The 14,786-nt window shown below is 35.0% G+C and overlaps 1 protein-coding gene across 1 annotated transcript in view; it reads left to right on the top strand.

The window, feature by feature from the left end:
* Positions 1 to 14,786, top strand: part of LOC118744488 (nitric oxide synthase-interacting protein homolog) — a 160,667-nt gene that overhangs the window by 72,707 nt on the left and 73,174 nt on the right. The window contains exon 2 of the mRNA XM_036477530.1: positions 11,941 to 11,991. Coding sequence (XP_036333423.1) covers positions 11,941 to 11,991 — 51 coding nt within the window. The remainder of the gene's footprint in view (positions 1 to 11,940; positions 11,992 to 14,786) is intronic.

Below are 14,786 nucleotides of genomic sequence, written 5' to 3'. Positions count from 1 at the left end.
AAATCTATTAAATTGAAAATAAAAAAATATTAAATAGAAAAAAAATTCGCTGCTCGAGGATTTGAAATCGAATCTCTCGAATGGCACGTCTGCTCACTCGGCCACTGCGACGCGAGCAACGCGATCTAAATAATTTACAATTGCTTCCTCTCAAAATAGATTTTCACCACGAGTGGTGAATGAGAGAACTTTTTCTAAAACTTTTTTGCTGGAATAACCATTCATCTTTCATATGTCTTACGGAAGAATTTTTATTATCTTATGGTCTGAGTATGCATACTTCACACAACTTCGCACAATAATTTGTACCAGTGCAATAGAAATGTAACTTAAGTAAATGTGAAGCAAAATCTAAACTCAACAGATTGCTAAGTTTTTATAAGCTCTGTTAATTTCTGGTTAATGGAATACATTCAAAATATATACAAAGTACATACGAAATTACAGTTTGAAGTTTATGCGAAGTTGTGCGAAGTTATGCGAAGTATGCATAATCAGACCATTAGCCAGTATTGCCGTGTAAGTTGCTACAGTAAGTCAATAGAGTTTAGGTACAGCGAATTTTTTACAATATGGGCAACTATTTTTTAAATATCTTATTTTTCGCTAATTTTTTATAAAAGTATGGTTAATTCTGCAACCAAAACCCCAAAAATCAGAGTTCCAAACTTTGTGCAAAAGTAAAGAAAATTCTGCAAAATTTCATTCAAATATCGCGCTTTTTATGTACGCTCTCTAGAAAAAAGTTGAGTATGCAGTTTTTAGCACATTCAATTTTAGTATAATTAAATGTAAGCATGAGGAAGCTAGGACTTACCATAGATTTTTAAGAAATTTTTTTGTTGAAGGTGTCGCACATTTTTTCCATATACATCCAATAACATCCAAATACTCGATTAAGCTCGGCACAGATCCGATTTTACTAAGCAATTGCAGATGCGACCACTTAAGATATAGCAAATACAAAAAATACAGGATACAAAAATTTTCACAGTGAGAACAAGGTATGTTATCATATGTTAATCACTGCTTATGTATCTACACTAACGATTGCCATTTTTTACGTTGCATCGCTTAAAGTATGTGATATTACGTAAGGTACTTAGTACATATAACGCATACCATGTTCCAAGAAACGAAAAGACTCGGAAAGTTCTTACCAAAACAAAAATAAAAAAGTAGTTTATTGATGACAGACTTTCAGTAAAGGAGAAAAATGACATTTCTCTGGCGGTGGCGCTAATCGCTGGCCCAGATACCGCATTACAACGCTGGTTAAACGCTTTTTAAAAGTCCTGGCAATACTGGTTATTTCATTAGCTGTATTATTAACTAGCGTAGCTCCTCCTAAGTAAAATTACACTCAGCTGATTTTCAAAAAAATGCCTACAGCTAATATGACCTGACTTTTTGGCATTTCCGTTAATTTATTAAAATTTCTTTCATTTCATTGTTATTTGACTAGAAAACACACCTACAGCCGGCAAAGAAAAAAATGCGAGAAGACGAGTTACTTATAGAAGTGTAGGATGCTGTTTCGTTAAAGTATTACCTTTCAAGAAAATGCATAAATCGACTATTAAACAATACCGTAATCACAAAGGCGAAAAATACAATAAATAACTGCATCAATTTAAAACGCAGCACAGCTTCACCATGCTGATTGCTTTCATTTTTCTTTACTTTTTTTCGTTTCTTCAACAATTGCTGCTGCAAGTAAACACAGAATTATACGCTTCGAAAAAGTTAAAGTGAAACGTGCGCGAATAGAGGTAGAAACGAAGCAAAAGCGGTGTAGTGTGTCGTGTGACGCTGCGCAAACACAAACAAAAAAAGAAAAGAAATTTTTCAAGACTTTCACCGTTTACTTACTCGTCTTTACCACAGACATACGATCGACAATAACAATAATAAACTACAGACACAACCAGTGTACTAATAAACTTGAACTGTATGGTGAAGAAAACGCCAGCGTTATAGAAAAATAATAAATACCGTTGTATGGCTACAAGCACAAGCTCACGTTCGATAGTGCGGTTTTTTCTTCGAACAGATGAAGATGAAAACTAGTTTTTCTGCCAGCAACTGGATGAGCTATGGACTTGAACCTGGCTTGACTCGGTAACCGAAAGAAGTTGTAGTCACATTCAAGCGTTTGTATGTCGTCTGGAAAGCTTGCAAGCAACTAAATACTATAATGTGCTATGTAGTAAGACTGGTCGCGGCTAGATTTTGTATCAGAAGAAAGTGAATTACTACACTAAAAAGAATGAGGGTAAAACTAGACGAAATAAAAAGAAAAAAAATCGGATAGACGAAGAAAAGTAAAAATATGTAGAGGTGCTGTAGAAATATTTAAAAGAAAGAAAGCACAAAATCTGAAAAAAAGTTTTTCTAGAACACACTTTTCTTCAGTGTTACTTTTAGAGATGGGCGCGAGATGTCGGAACCGGCAGGACCCACCGTACTAATTTTAAAATAATCGGGACAGGCGGTGACGAGAAGGTCTTTAAAAACTTACGGGAGGAACGGGAAGAAAACCTTTTTCGCAATTTCCGATAAAATCCGCAACTACAAAAAATTCAGAAAATCTTCCTTAAAAACATTGAAGCTTTGCCTGGTTATCAGCTTATGTTTTTATGTGGTTATAATACAATAAAATACACTACACAATAATAATTTTTAACCAGAAAAACCAGATAACCTGGTAACCAGGTAAGCGTGAACAACCTCATTATTCATCTGTTTTAACAGGAAAATTCTGGCAACAGTCTTTCAACTAACCACAATCTTTCGAAATAAAAAGTCTTTCGTATGACATTGGTCAATTCTGGCAGCTATCTTGAAAGCTCTTTTCTGTCTTTCGGAAAAATAATTGATATATCACTAGCGGGGAGCTCTTAGCGTTATTTTGTTTGTCGTTTGCGGTCAAAACATAGTGGAGCGGCGAGCAAAGAGCATCGAGCAAAGCGTCGATTTCAAACGCATATGTTTCAATGGGAGAACGTATAGTGCAGAGCCAAGCGTATATACACGTTTGCAATTGGAGCTTTGCTCGATGCTAGCTCTTCGCTTTGCTCGCTGCTCCACTATGTTTTTAGCCTTAGTATTAAATTTCCTAAGCGCAGCAATAAAAAAAGTTGTTTAACTTGGTGGCACTATTCAGTTTACATAATATAAATTTTTAGCATAAAAATTTAATGTATTAAAAAAAAAAGTTTCTTCTTTAAACAGTAAAAACTAAAAAATTAATAAAGAAAAGAAAAAAGTAAGAAAAAAGATATTACAAAATTAAAGAATTAAATAAAAAAAAGATAAAAGAAGAAATAAATTAAAAACGAAAAAAAAATTTGTATAAAAAAAAAAAAATTAATAAGAGAAAAATAATTCCGCTGCCCTCCTGGATTCGAACCTCGGATCTGTCGATTGACACGCCAGCGCTTTGCTCACTAGGCAGTTGCAATTATTGGAGCATACTAGATTTTTATACCCGAGCGCACTTGTGCACAAGGGTATTATAACTTTGTTCACATAACAATTGGTTGTAACAGGCAAAACGAATCGAGATAGATATAGAAAAATGTATACATAAATGATCAGAATGAAAAGAGAAATCGATTAAGCGGTGACTGTCTGTCCGTCCGTCCGTCCGTCTGTGCACACGATAACTCGGGTAAAAATTGAGATATCTTAACGAAACTTGGTACATGCACTTCTTTAGGACGGGTGGTATTGAAAATTGGCGAAATCGGACAATAACCACGCCTACCTCCCATATAATGGTAATTTTCAGAAATACGAAAACTGCGATAGTTTAGTAACTACTGACGATAATTCACCCAAAATTGACATTTAGAATAAATTTTAGACGAAAAATAAGAATATTAAAAATATTTGGAAAATGGGCGTAGCCACGCCCACTTATAGTTACATGTATATATCTTGGTAACCGCTGCACCAATTTCTTCCAAACTTGGCACAGTTGTTGACCCTGGTACAGCATACCAAATGGTAGAAAATAACGGTAATTTCGAGAAATACGAAATCCTTGATAAATCAGTAAATATTAAAGCTAATTTATTCAAAATTGATGGTTGCAGCGATTCTTTACCAGGAAATACGTTTATGATAAAATTTTGGAAAATGGGCGTGGCACCGCCCACTTATGATCACATATATGTATCTCGGTAACCGTTCTACCAATTTGTACCAAACTCGGTATGGTGATTGTGCTTGCCACATAAAAGCAAATCGTTGAAAATTGTTGAAATCGGACTAAAATTACGGCGGCTTTTCATGTAACGGTAAATTTCAGAAATGCTTGAAATTTCAATATTTCGAAATTTAAGGACGCTAGTTTACTTAAAAATTTTACACCCGCTTATCATGTAGCGGTAGCTTTCGGAAAGGTGGAAAACATATATTTAATACTTGCGCCGGGTATTTAATGTTCGGCTCCGCCCGAACTTAGACTTTCTTACTTGTTCTTATTTTTTTTTAATAAAAAATATATGTTTTTCATTCGACAGCAAAAACCACAGGAATCTTTTTTTTTATTTCATGCAGAACTCGGGGGAAAATGCAAGAAATACCAACAAATTTGCATTTAAGTTTTCAATTTTTCAACAAAATTTTTTAAACAAATTTTGAGTACGCTGCTTTGCAGCCCATTAAATTTTAGTATGATTAAGTGCAAGTTTCAAGTCGCTAAAAGTTACCGTCGATTTTTCCGATGTTTTTCTTCCGAGGGTGAAAACGAATTGAAAATTTTAAAAGTCCGATGAAAATTTATAAAAATAATATACAAAATCTTTCAATTGTCCTACAAAATACTTTCAACTATATTTGCTAGAATTGCCCTGTTAGCACTTTTTAATGTGCTATTGGAACAAAAACGAACGGAAACTAAAATCTAATAAACAGAAGATGTCAAATTTTGCATTATGAAGAGCTAAGAGTATTCGAAAAATAATTTTTTAGTATATTATTTAAAAATTATTTTAAGCACATGTGAATTTTATTAAATGATAGAAATCGGAACCCGCGGTACAAATTTCGTATTTCGGGACCCAAAAGTCGAATGTCGGTATGGGCGGTATTTAGTCCCACGCACATCTCTATTCGCTTTCACAGACCCCAGTCTGCCAGTGAAAAAACATGGCATTTCATGACAGTTTTTAATGACACTGGTTTTCATTGCTTGTATTGTTTCTTATTTTTGCAATTCAGTGCAAATTTATTTTTGAAAGATTACTGAAAATTTACTGCATTTCCACTTTGATTAATGTGCGATATTAAAGACGTGTCACTCACATTTTTCAAGTGGACATTACAGAAATATTTTTGCAAAGAAAGCGGCCATAAAATGCGTTCATTGTCCGAGAAACATTGCAGTGGGTGGGTGTTTGGAATCGTTTAAATTTTAAAAAAATTTCACAAAGAAAATTTTGTTGCGAAATTGTGGTATAAATCACATAAAATAATTGTTAAGCGTTGACAGCTGCACATTTGCTATATTTAGTGCAGAAATATTTGTATGTAGATACTTATATGTTATCTTTTGATTTACATGTCACATAGTGCTCTTAATAAACATTTCTCTAATTGTTTTCTTTTTGTTGCTTTTATATTTGTCTTCAACCATTGCGTCTTGACAAAAAGCCGCGCACTTCACTTTACAAACGCTCTGCTACATAAACATTAAATCAAACAATACTCATTTATTACTTAATAATCGCAATATATGTACGTGCAAATTATAATGTATTTGCATATGTATCTTTAACCTATAAACCGATAATGCATAAGTGGAGAGAGCAAATAGAAAACTTAAAAAGTGCGAAGGGACACACAAATTTTTTGCCACGATCAGCGCAAATTTCATACGCAAATAATTGTGTCAGTAGCACAAATTTTCGTTGTGTATCGCGAGCGTAATTGCAAAATTTCTTTTCATAACAAAAATGCCCTATTAAGCACTGTCTGTGTATGTAGTATAACTCTCATTTTTTTATTATTTTTCTACTAGAACTACTCAGCGCTTTTTCTTTATTTATTTTTTTGCTTGTTCGTATGTTTTCACAAATTTTAGCGCTCAAAGAGAGTAGAATATTTGCTCTATTAAAACAACTTTAATTTCATTAATGATTTGTTTCTTTTTTTCCTACTACTCTGAGAAGTCGCTTATCAGTGGGTCCCACTTTTTTCCAGCGATATTTAGTTATCTTGCACTCTCCCCCTACTTAAATACCTACGTAATTTTACTGTGCTATGTTATTGCCTTCTGATATCAAGTTTTTCTAGTCAACAATTCAGCTGATAAAAAGTTTTTGATAGAGCGATTATGTGCATATGTATAAAAATATACATAAGTCTCTACGTACTATTTATGGCTATGTACACTTGCTTCTAGACTATTCAATTGTTCTTTTCACCATTTACAGTGGAATAATTTGTGTGAAGGTGCATTTACCTGTACTGTATCGTATTCATGTTTTCATTTGAATTTACTTTAAGCACCCCCAAGCTTTATAAATACTACATAGCTAAATACATGCCAACTAAAGTGCATACTTGTACACATTTATATACTGCGCCATTCATTTGTGTGGGAGAGCTACTGAAGTAGATTGGACGTACTTTGTATACTTTTAAGACTTTGTATACTTTGTAACATAATTTTTCCACTTTTAAATAGCAATTTTATTGCATTTTGTTTCCTGTAAGTAATTACAAATTCTGCTTTTATCTCTCTATTTGTACTTTTATCTTCACGTGCTGACAAACCCGCTCTACCATATTTATATAATTTTCACACTTCTTTAAGTACGAGTCTATGGAATTCGCGGTGTGGTTTATGGCGTGTATACAATTAAATTGATTTTAAAGTCATAAGGTGGAGATGCATTGTGTAACTCAAGGTAATCATTTGTGGGAGCATTAAAAAACAATTAAATGTAGTATGTACTATGTAAGTGCGTAAATGGGAGGGAAATATGGCAAATGATATGAATGGTTTCGAGGGTATTACATCACTTAACTACATATATGTTTTTAAAGTATTCAGCAAAAGTTTTCTCCTTCCATCGAAGCTTAAATTGTATACCATTTTTCTTTTACAAAACACTTCGTTTCCTTTAGTCACGAGCGGTTCTGGTTCTGTTTCTGGTAATCGCTTTGAGCTCTTTCCAGTTTGAACCAAACTGCTTCGCCTCTCGATCGACTGTTCTTTTCCACGTTCCGTTTAAGGGTTTCCACTCGTTGGCCTTCTTTCAAGTACTGCCGACCCATTTGCGTAAAGTCTGGCCAATCCACTTTCATTTCTGTCTCCGAATCGAGATGTCAAAGGGATCCATATTAGCTTTTCTGAGCAACTCCTCATTTGAGATAGTTTCAGTTATTCTAAGAAGTCTGTATGCGAAAACCTTTAGGTGTCTGATTATTGCAGTAGTGACTTTCCTGTACAGTAGTATCTAGAATATATGTATTATATTTGAAAAGCCGAATCTTAAAGCTGGAACTCAGCTTGTTGTTTCGCCATAACGTGTACACCATACCAACGGTTGTTTGGTCGGAGACTACAACGTCACCACAAGACTTCGATGGTATACTTAAAACTTTGGTCCTCAGAAGTGGATTCTGAGGTCTGCGTTGTCAAAGTTTATTTGAATTGACAGCTGTGACGTAGGCTGCACGCAACAAAAGTGAATTCTGAGGTCTTCGTTGACAAAATTTATTTGAATTGCCAGCTGTGACGTAGGCTGCACGCAACTTGATAGTCAATTTTAGTTTCCTGGAGTACTGAAACAAACTAACTGTGATCAGCTGTCACACAGATATCGCACATATAGTATAGCGTAACTATAAGACAATGCCAGTGACAGTTTTTTGGTCTCATTGGGTGCTTGAATATCCAAATACCGAGTACTAAATTATTCAGAGGGTAGAACTCAACACCAGGTTTTTCAGGTGTTCAGCGCTATTTGGGTCTTTAACTTTACTCAGGTACAGGCTGAAAATCCAAAAAACTCTCTGAATAGGTTAAAATGGTTGTATCGATACACAGTGCATAAATAATTGAACCTTCGATTTACCAAAATGGCTCTAGAAACAATTTCCTGCGAGGGCCGATTTCTCACGAGATTCTCCTGTAACGAAAACATCGCGTGCGAGTTTCTCAATGCTCAGTTTAAGGTCTTATGCTCAATTTAGTGTATATAAACACCGAAATATAGATTTTGATTCAAGCGCAGTCCAGAAGATAAACCATGTTAATTTTGGACTGTGTATGGGAAGGCCGTCAACGTTTTTAGACGCCGAATCGAAGGCAATTGTGGACGAAGACTTTGCGGTAATCTTAGGCGTGACTCAAAAAGACATTTCATTGCGATGGAAATCCATTGGCCCAGAAAGTGAGAAGCTGGGTTCCTCACGAACTAAAACCAAGAGATATCGAGCGGCGAGTAAGAAAAAGTCATACCTAGCAATGGACAATAATTTCAATTAACTATATTTTACTAGTTTTGTACGATAGAGTTTCAAAATCGTGCAAACGTAATTTGAAAATTACTCGCATTATCTGCTGTTTGTGACTACTTAAACTATTGTGTATGTAAGTACATAGTAAATCAAGTTCGTATTCTTTCAAGTACTGAGTCATACCTCATGAATGTTGCTCTATTTTATTCCATTGCGTGACATTTGACTTCGGGCTATGACAAGTGCCACGAAGTGCATGTTTTTGTTTTGTTCCCTCTTTAGTTAACATGCCTTCACTTACCATAAAAAATAATAAGGTTTTGAATAATAAAATTCTCGAAAGAGCCGCGATTATGTATGACAGCTAATGCAATCCTGCTTTGCGCCGCAAGGAGCAGGTGAAATGTGAGAGGTATATTTGCACAAAACAGAACGTAAATACAAACCTATTTGTAGTAGGTACTTCATATTAGTGTGCATCGCTTGAGGCACACCTTTCCATTATCCGAATTTAAAAGTTTTTCCACCGAGCACATTTTTATGACCAAAAGAAACCATCGAGAGGGAATCTTGCTTTGTGGGTCAAAGTTGGAAAATATGATAAGATGCACCCTAATGTACATACGCAATATTTTACTTGCAACGTTCAATTGTCACTTTGTTCGCAATTATTTATACTCTTACTCATCGTTTTGCTATTTTCTCATCTTTTTTTTCTTGTTTCTGCTATTTAGAAAAAGTACTTTTCTTTCACTTTTATTATTATGACAACAACCGACCGACTGACCAACCATTATACTATTGCAATGACTTGTTTGAAGGCGCCCACTTCGTCGCTAGCCTTTACCACGAACGTTTATAATAAATATGTATTCATACATATGTATGTACATAGTTGCAGTAGTTTTGCCATTTTCTATTTTTATTTAATTTTAATTTCATTTTGTGTCATTAACCTATAAAAACGTGTTCGCGGCAAGCGCACATGAACGGGTGGTCGGTCGGTTGATCGATCGGCCAGCACACGAAACACCGGTAACTAGGTACATATATGAATAGTTTACGACGAACTGATTTCTCATCTGTTGTCTATGTACGTATACTAGTATAGTTGGCAATGACGCAAGCAGCGACGTCAACGCCACACCAATATGCCGTGAGCAGAACAGCAATGCACTTGACTTGAGTTGACTGATGTGCAGCGAGCGCAAATGCAAGTATGTATTTATATGTATGTACATCTACCTAGGTGTGCACTGTGCATGCATCTTGTACATATGCAACTGTGCGACTGTCTCGCTCTAGCTTGCAGCTTATCTCTTGTAGAGAGGCGAACGACTGCAAAGCATTACAAGTGCAAAGTGCAAGGCAATTCTTGATGGTAGTGCAATGTTTTTACTGCCCTTACTGGCAGTGGCCCTTTCGATGTATGTATGTGTGCAGACTAGAGCTTAGTTTATGGGTTTATTATGGGGTATTCTTATTGCATGTACTAAAATGCTAAACGTCAGAATGCAATGGTAAACTAAAAGCGAAAATGAAATGTCTAAAAATAGTTTTCATGCACCTTAGCTGAGTGACGTCATTGGAGATATTTTTCAGCGCAACAAAAACTTGTTTTTTTTTTCTTACACATTTTTTTCCAACTTTTGTGCAAATGCAATTAGGTAAAGGCTACGCTACTTTCAGGTGGGGTAATGAACTAAGCTGTATTGTAAATAGTGTAACTCGTAGCGTTATTGTTTACTTTGAAAATTTGATCACAGGCAGCTGAAGCTAATTTTTTTTGCTCTCTCTCATATAGTATGTACATACATACATATGTATGCAGCCTTGTGCAGTTTTATAGAAATTTTCTGTGGCACTATGCAATTAGTGCAATTAAAAATCATTACAGGCGTACATACATGCATCATACATGTGATGATATTATCATAATCGGCAATTTGCGTAGCCATTCCACCGAGTTGTGCCGGCATCCATTTTATATATTTAGTACAGCAGCTGCTCGCACGACAATTGCAGGACTGAGGTGTAGAGATGGCAGCGGCGGTGAATTATCAGCGAGAATGCGCAACAAATTGTTGGAGAGCAATTGCTAGAATGTGTTGAAATGCAAGGCAGCTATGGTGGAATAATGTGGTAGATTCATTGCAGCCACTTATCAGCAATATGCCCACGTTCTGCTTCGCGCCTGCTCTTATAATCGTGAACGATTCATTCATGTTGATATTTATTTTAAAATAAGAATGTATGTATGCATAGGAAGAAATGAAATAATTTACATTTCTGCGCTGGCAGAAAGTGTTTTCACTTTTTTCCAACTTGCTATTTGCTCATGCAAACGCGCGTATAATTTTTCTTTAGTTTTATTCGCTTGTTGGTATATTTTTGAAACATTCCTCATCATTGCAAGCTCGTTTGAATTTTTATTTTCTTTATTTTCCACTCTAGAAAATCACCACTTTTCATGTTACTTGTATGTAAATTTTTAGCTTTTCATGCAAAAATTTAGTAATTTCCACGAGAGGAATGTGTGCCTGTTTTGTTGAGTGACAGCTTCATGACAGCTGGGCGTAATGGGCATGTCAGTTACATATATATTATACATTAAAATGGGTACACCGCATTTTTCATCATAATAGAGCGAATAATTCGCAGCAATTAGGCCCTACAGAGGCGTTTTTGTGCGTAGGATACACACTCAGAGCAAAGTATTGGCATAGAAAATTTTTCATAAAATATGCAACAATTTTAATTTCCCGCTAATTTTGTATAAACATATTTTTCACACTACAACAAAAAACATAAAGTATAATTTCAACACTTTGTGGGAAATTCAGGAAAATCGAATAAGTTCTCATGCAAATTTATTACATTTTTTATCAGATTCGCTAGAAATTTCTTCACAGTACGCAGTTTTGTAGTCCTTTAAAGTTTAGTGTAAACAAGTTTGAAATTGCTAAAAAATCGGATTGATTTTTGAAATTTTTTGTTTGCTGGTGTTTCCCATTTTTTCCATACAAATAATTTTTTTAAAATTACTAATATATTTTATGTTTTTTGTTGTAGTATGAACCATACTTTTATAAACAACTATCGGAAAAAGGTTTATTAATTAGTTTTTGCCGTAAATCGACATAAGGGTGGTAAAAATTTTTAATGCTGTCATCCCTGTTTTTTATTTAAAAAAAAAAAAGAAAATAATGTAGGTCGCTCAACACAGGGTTCTCCAATTGGAAATGATTGATTTTCAAAAATTCACATATTATTTCCATGAAAAATGTTTTTCTCGTATAAATTACATGGAACACTTTGAGAAGCTTCATTTTTGGACCACCCGATTATATTTAATTTTAAACGCTAAGAATATTAGCTTTAGCAATATTACTTACAAAACTTTAGTACCTACTTCCAAAATCTTTATGTACTAATTTTTTCTCTTTATTTCTCTCATTTTAGGTATGTTTCCAAAATGTTTTACTGATGACTATATTTCCGCAAGCGAAATGGGTAAGCTGAACGCCTTGACTGGCCTGCATTAAAAAATAAGATAAGGCAACTTTTACTGTTACATACATATCTACAGTTCGTGCTTTTCAGGGTATCGCCTTCATTAAAATGATTTTCGCTATCGACATTGTATATAAGCTGAAACTGGGTCAGCGACACGTTGATCTCCATTTCTGGCTAAGGCTTAAAATTAAGCTGCTTTAAATTTGCTGGTACATATCTTGAAACTTTTAAGTCCAGCCGCCTACTTCTTACCACACACTACAAGTTACTGCTGTTTAATTCTTATTTCACCGCCGAATTTTCGCTACCATCGACGTACGGTACGCATTTCATTTCAACTCGTTCACTTGTTATTTACGATCAGTTCTTGTTTCCAACCGAAACAAAACAAAGTAATAAAAATGCGTAAACATTGGACAAACAGTGATTTCAAAAGCATTCGCTCCCTACATCACAAACGTTTTCACGTCATAAATGTTTCAGCGATCGCTGTACGCTCGTTCATCTCGATTGTTTATTTACAACTCCACCGCGGGTGCTACACAAATGTTACTTATTGTATTTCTGCTCTTACTCTTTCGGCCCATGGTAAGACATACTTGCGTATACAAATGTAGTAGGATCTCAAATCTTCATGTCAGACAGTTCTGTCGATCGTGTTACATGCATACAAATATATGTATGTTCGCCTGTATGCCGCAGGTGAGTGTCCAGCTTCTTTCAGATCTCTTTTCCGCGGGGTTTTCTGTTCGAAATCCGAGTCGCTGTTTGTAGCACGTGACCCAAAATCTTGCTGTTCAGTTTCTTTATTTTATTTTCTCGTTTTTTTCGAGTTATTTCTGGGCCTGGTGGCATACTTTTACAAGCCTTTATGTCGATTCTGGGATTTCGAGTAAGTACCTATGTATGTGTATTTTCAATTAGGCGCTAGCTTGGGGTTTTGGACTTTTGTCTGCAGTTTTTTATTTGCAATTTCTCTTGGTCGCCTTTGATTTCGTGGACGAATCCGCGATTTACAATGTCAGCCTGTGAACAAAACGATGTGTAAATGTATGTACGTATTGTATTCTGTCGCTTACCTGTTAATATTTTGTCAGTTTCTTTCATTATTTGGTTTCTTATCAGCTTTCTAAAGAGTTGCGAAATGTTATGTGTTATCTTTGTAGCCTTTACTTTGTATGTACGCACTTATGTATGTATGCAAAAATTAAGATCTCCGACACATTTTGCAGTTTTCATCTCAGACTTTAAAGATGCTGTTTCGTTTTCTTATCCCAGACGTGTGTGTTTGCACGAAGAACCTGAAATATATACTATACATAGATACATACATATGTACTACTACTTACTTATTTGAGGTTCCAATTAAGCACTGTGGGACTAAAAACCTAGTTGAGTTTAGGTTCTTTAATTGTTCAAATCAAAAAAGGGGTATTTTTCTTTTTATTTCTTCTATTTCCTTAAAATTATCTGTGGCACGAATATACTAACTCTCTGTGCTAATCTGAAAAAAATTACAGTACATAATATTAAATTCAGAATTCTATTAAAGCTACTTACAGGCTCACCGCCTTAAGATTTGCGCTTTTTATTGAGCGTTTTTATATTCGACAGTGTGACAAAATTCATTCTTTTCCTTTATCTCACCGTAATTGGCACTGTATATGTAGACAACGGTAATGAGGACCATGACCTAAATAGCGTTTTGTCAAATAAAAAAGCCAGAAGATAATAGTTTGCGCGTAAATTCCTTAATCCGCTCGCGCGATCTATTGTATTCTCCATGAGAGAATGCTGAAAAAAAGAATGCGAAAATTTCACAGACAAACTATTGCTACAAATAGTACTTAAATAATTAAATATGAATAAACATTTACCGGTTGAATAGGTGTATTAGCTTAAGCCACGAGCACAAACGTTGCTTTTGCGGTGACTTTTCAGGCAATTTGCTTTAACGAAAAAAAAATAACTTCCACAGCTATTGGCTAACGGCATCCCCCTCTCCTTTTGTTCGATTTCCATTTTTTTCTCTATTCCCCTCAGCTATTTGTTTTTAGCCTTTCTTAAGTAACCCACTTCACTTTTGTTTGACTTTCTTTTGTACTTGTCACTCACTAATACCACTTAACCGAATGTTTAGCCCTAGTTTTTTTCACTCATTTGTTGTCCATGGTTAAACACTCATTCATATTCACTTCTGCTTACGCAAAAAACTCTTTAATGAAAACGTCACAACAAATTCTGAAAACCGCCGACTACAATTCCATGCATACCCACAACACAGGCGTTCTATTTTCTATGTATGTATGCATATATTCGTCGGCATTCGCTTGGATTAATTTTGACACCGCCAGCAAATAGTCTGTGCGTATTTGGATATAAATGTTTGTTGGAAAGTGCGTAAACACATATATATGTATGTGGGCGCATCGCGAATAAACTAGGGCACACACGATTTTGTGCCAATTATTTGTTGTTCGCAAAAAAAGTAGTACACGAAGATAGATAAGGTACGCACGCACATGGCGAAAGGTCTTCGGGCCAATGTTTTGATTGTATGTAGTTGCTGCAAAGTTTGTATTTTGCGCGAAGGAAAACAAAAAAACCAAAGCAGCATTAAATTATGTTTGCGTTTTTATTATCTTTTCTTTGCTTTTTACTCAATAAATTTTTCGTTGCTTTCTAAATTTAAATTTTCGAAATTTAGTGTGTAGGTTAGTGTGTTGATATTTGATGTGTTTATTTGAAATTGCCTTGGCTTTATTTTTTTTAGAAAAAAGTGTGTGCGTGGC

This window comes from Rhagoletis pomonella, unplaced genomic scaffold (genome assembly GCF_013731165.1).
Source record: "Rhagoletis pomonella isolate Grant_MI unplaced genomic scaffold, Rhpom_1.0 Rhpom_scaffold_00008, whole genome shotgun sequence".
In the NCBI taxonomy this organism is placed as follows: Eukaryota; Metazoa; Arthropoda; class Insecta; order Diptera; family Tephritidae; genus Rhagoletis; species Rhagoletis pomonella.
This window is presented reverse-complemented; position numbering and strand designations above follow the sequence as displayed.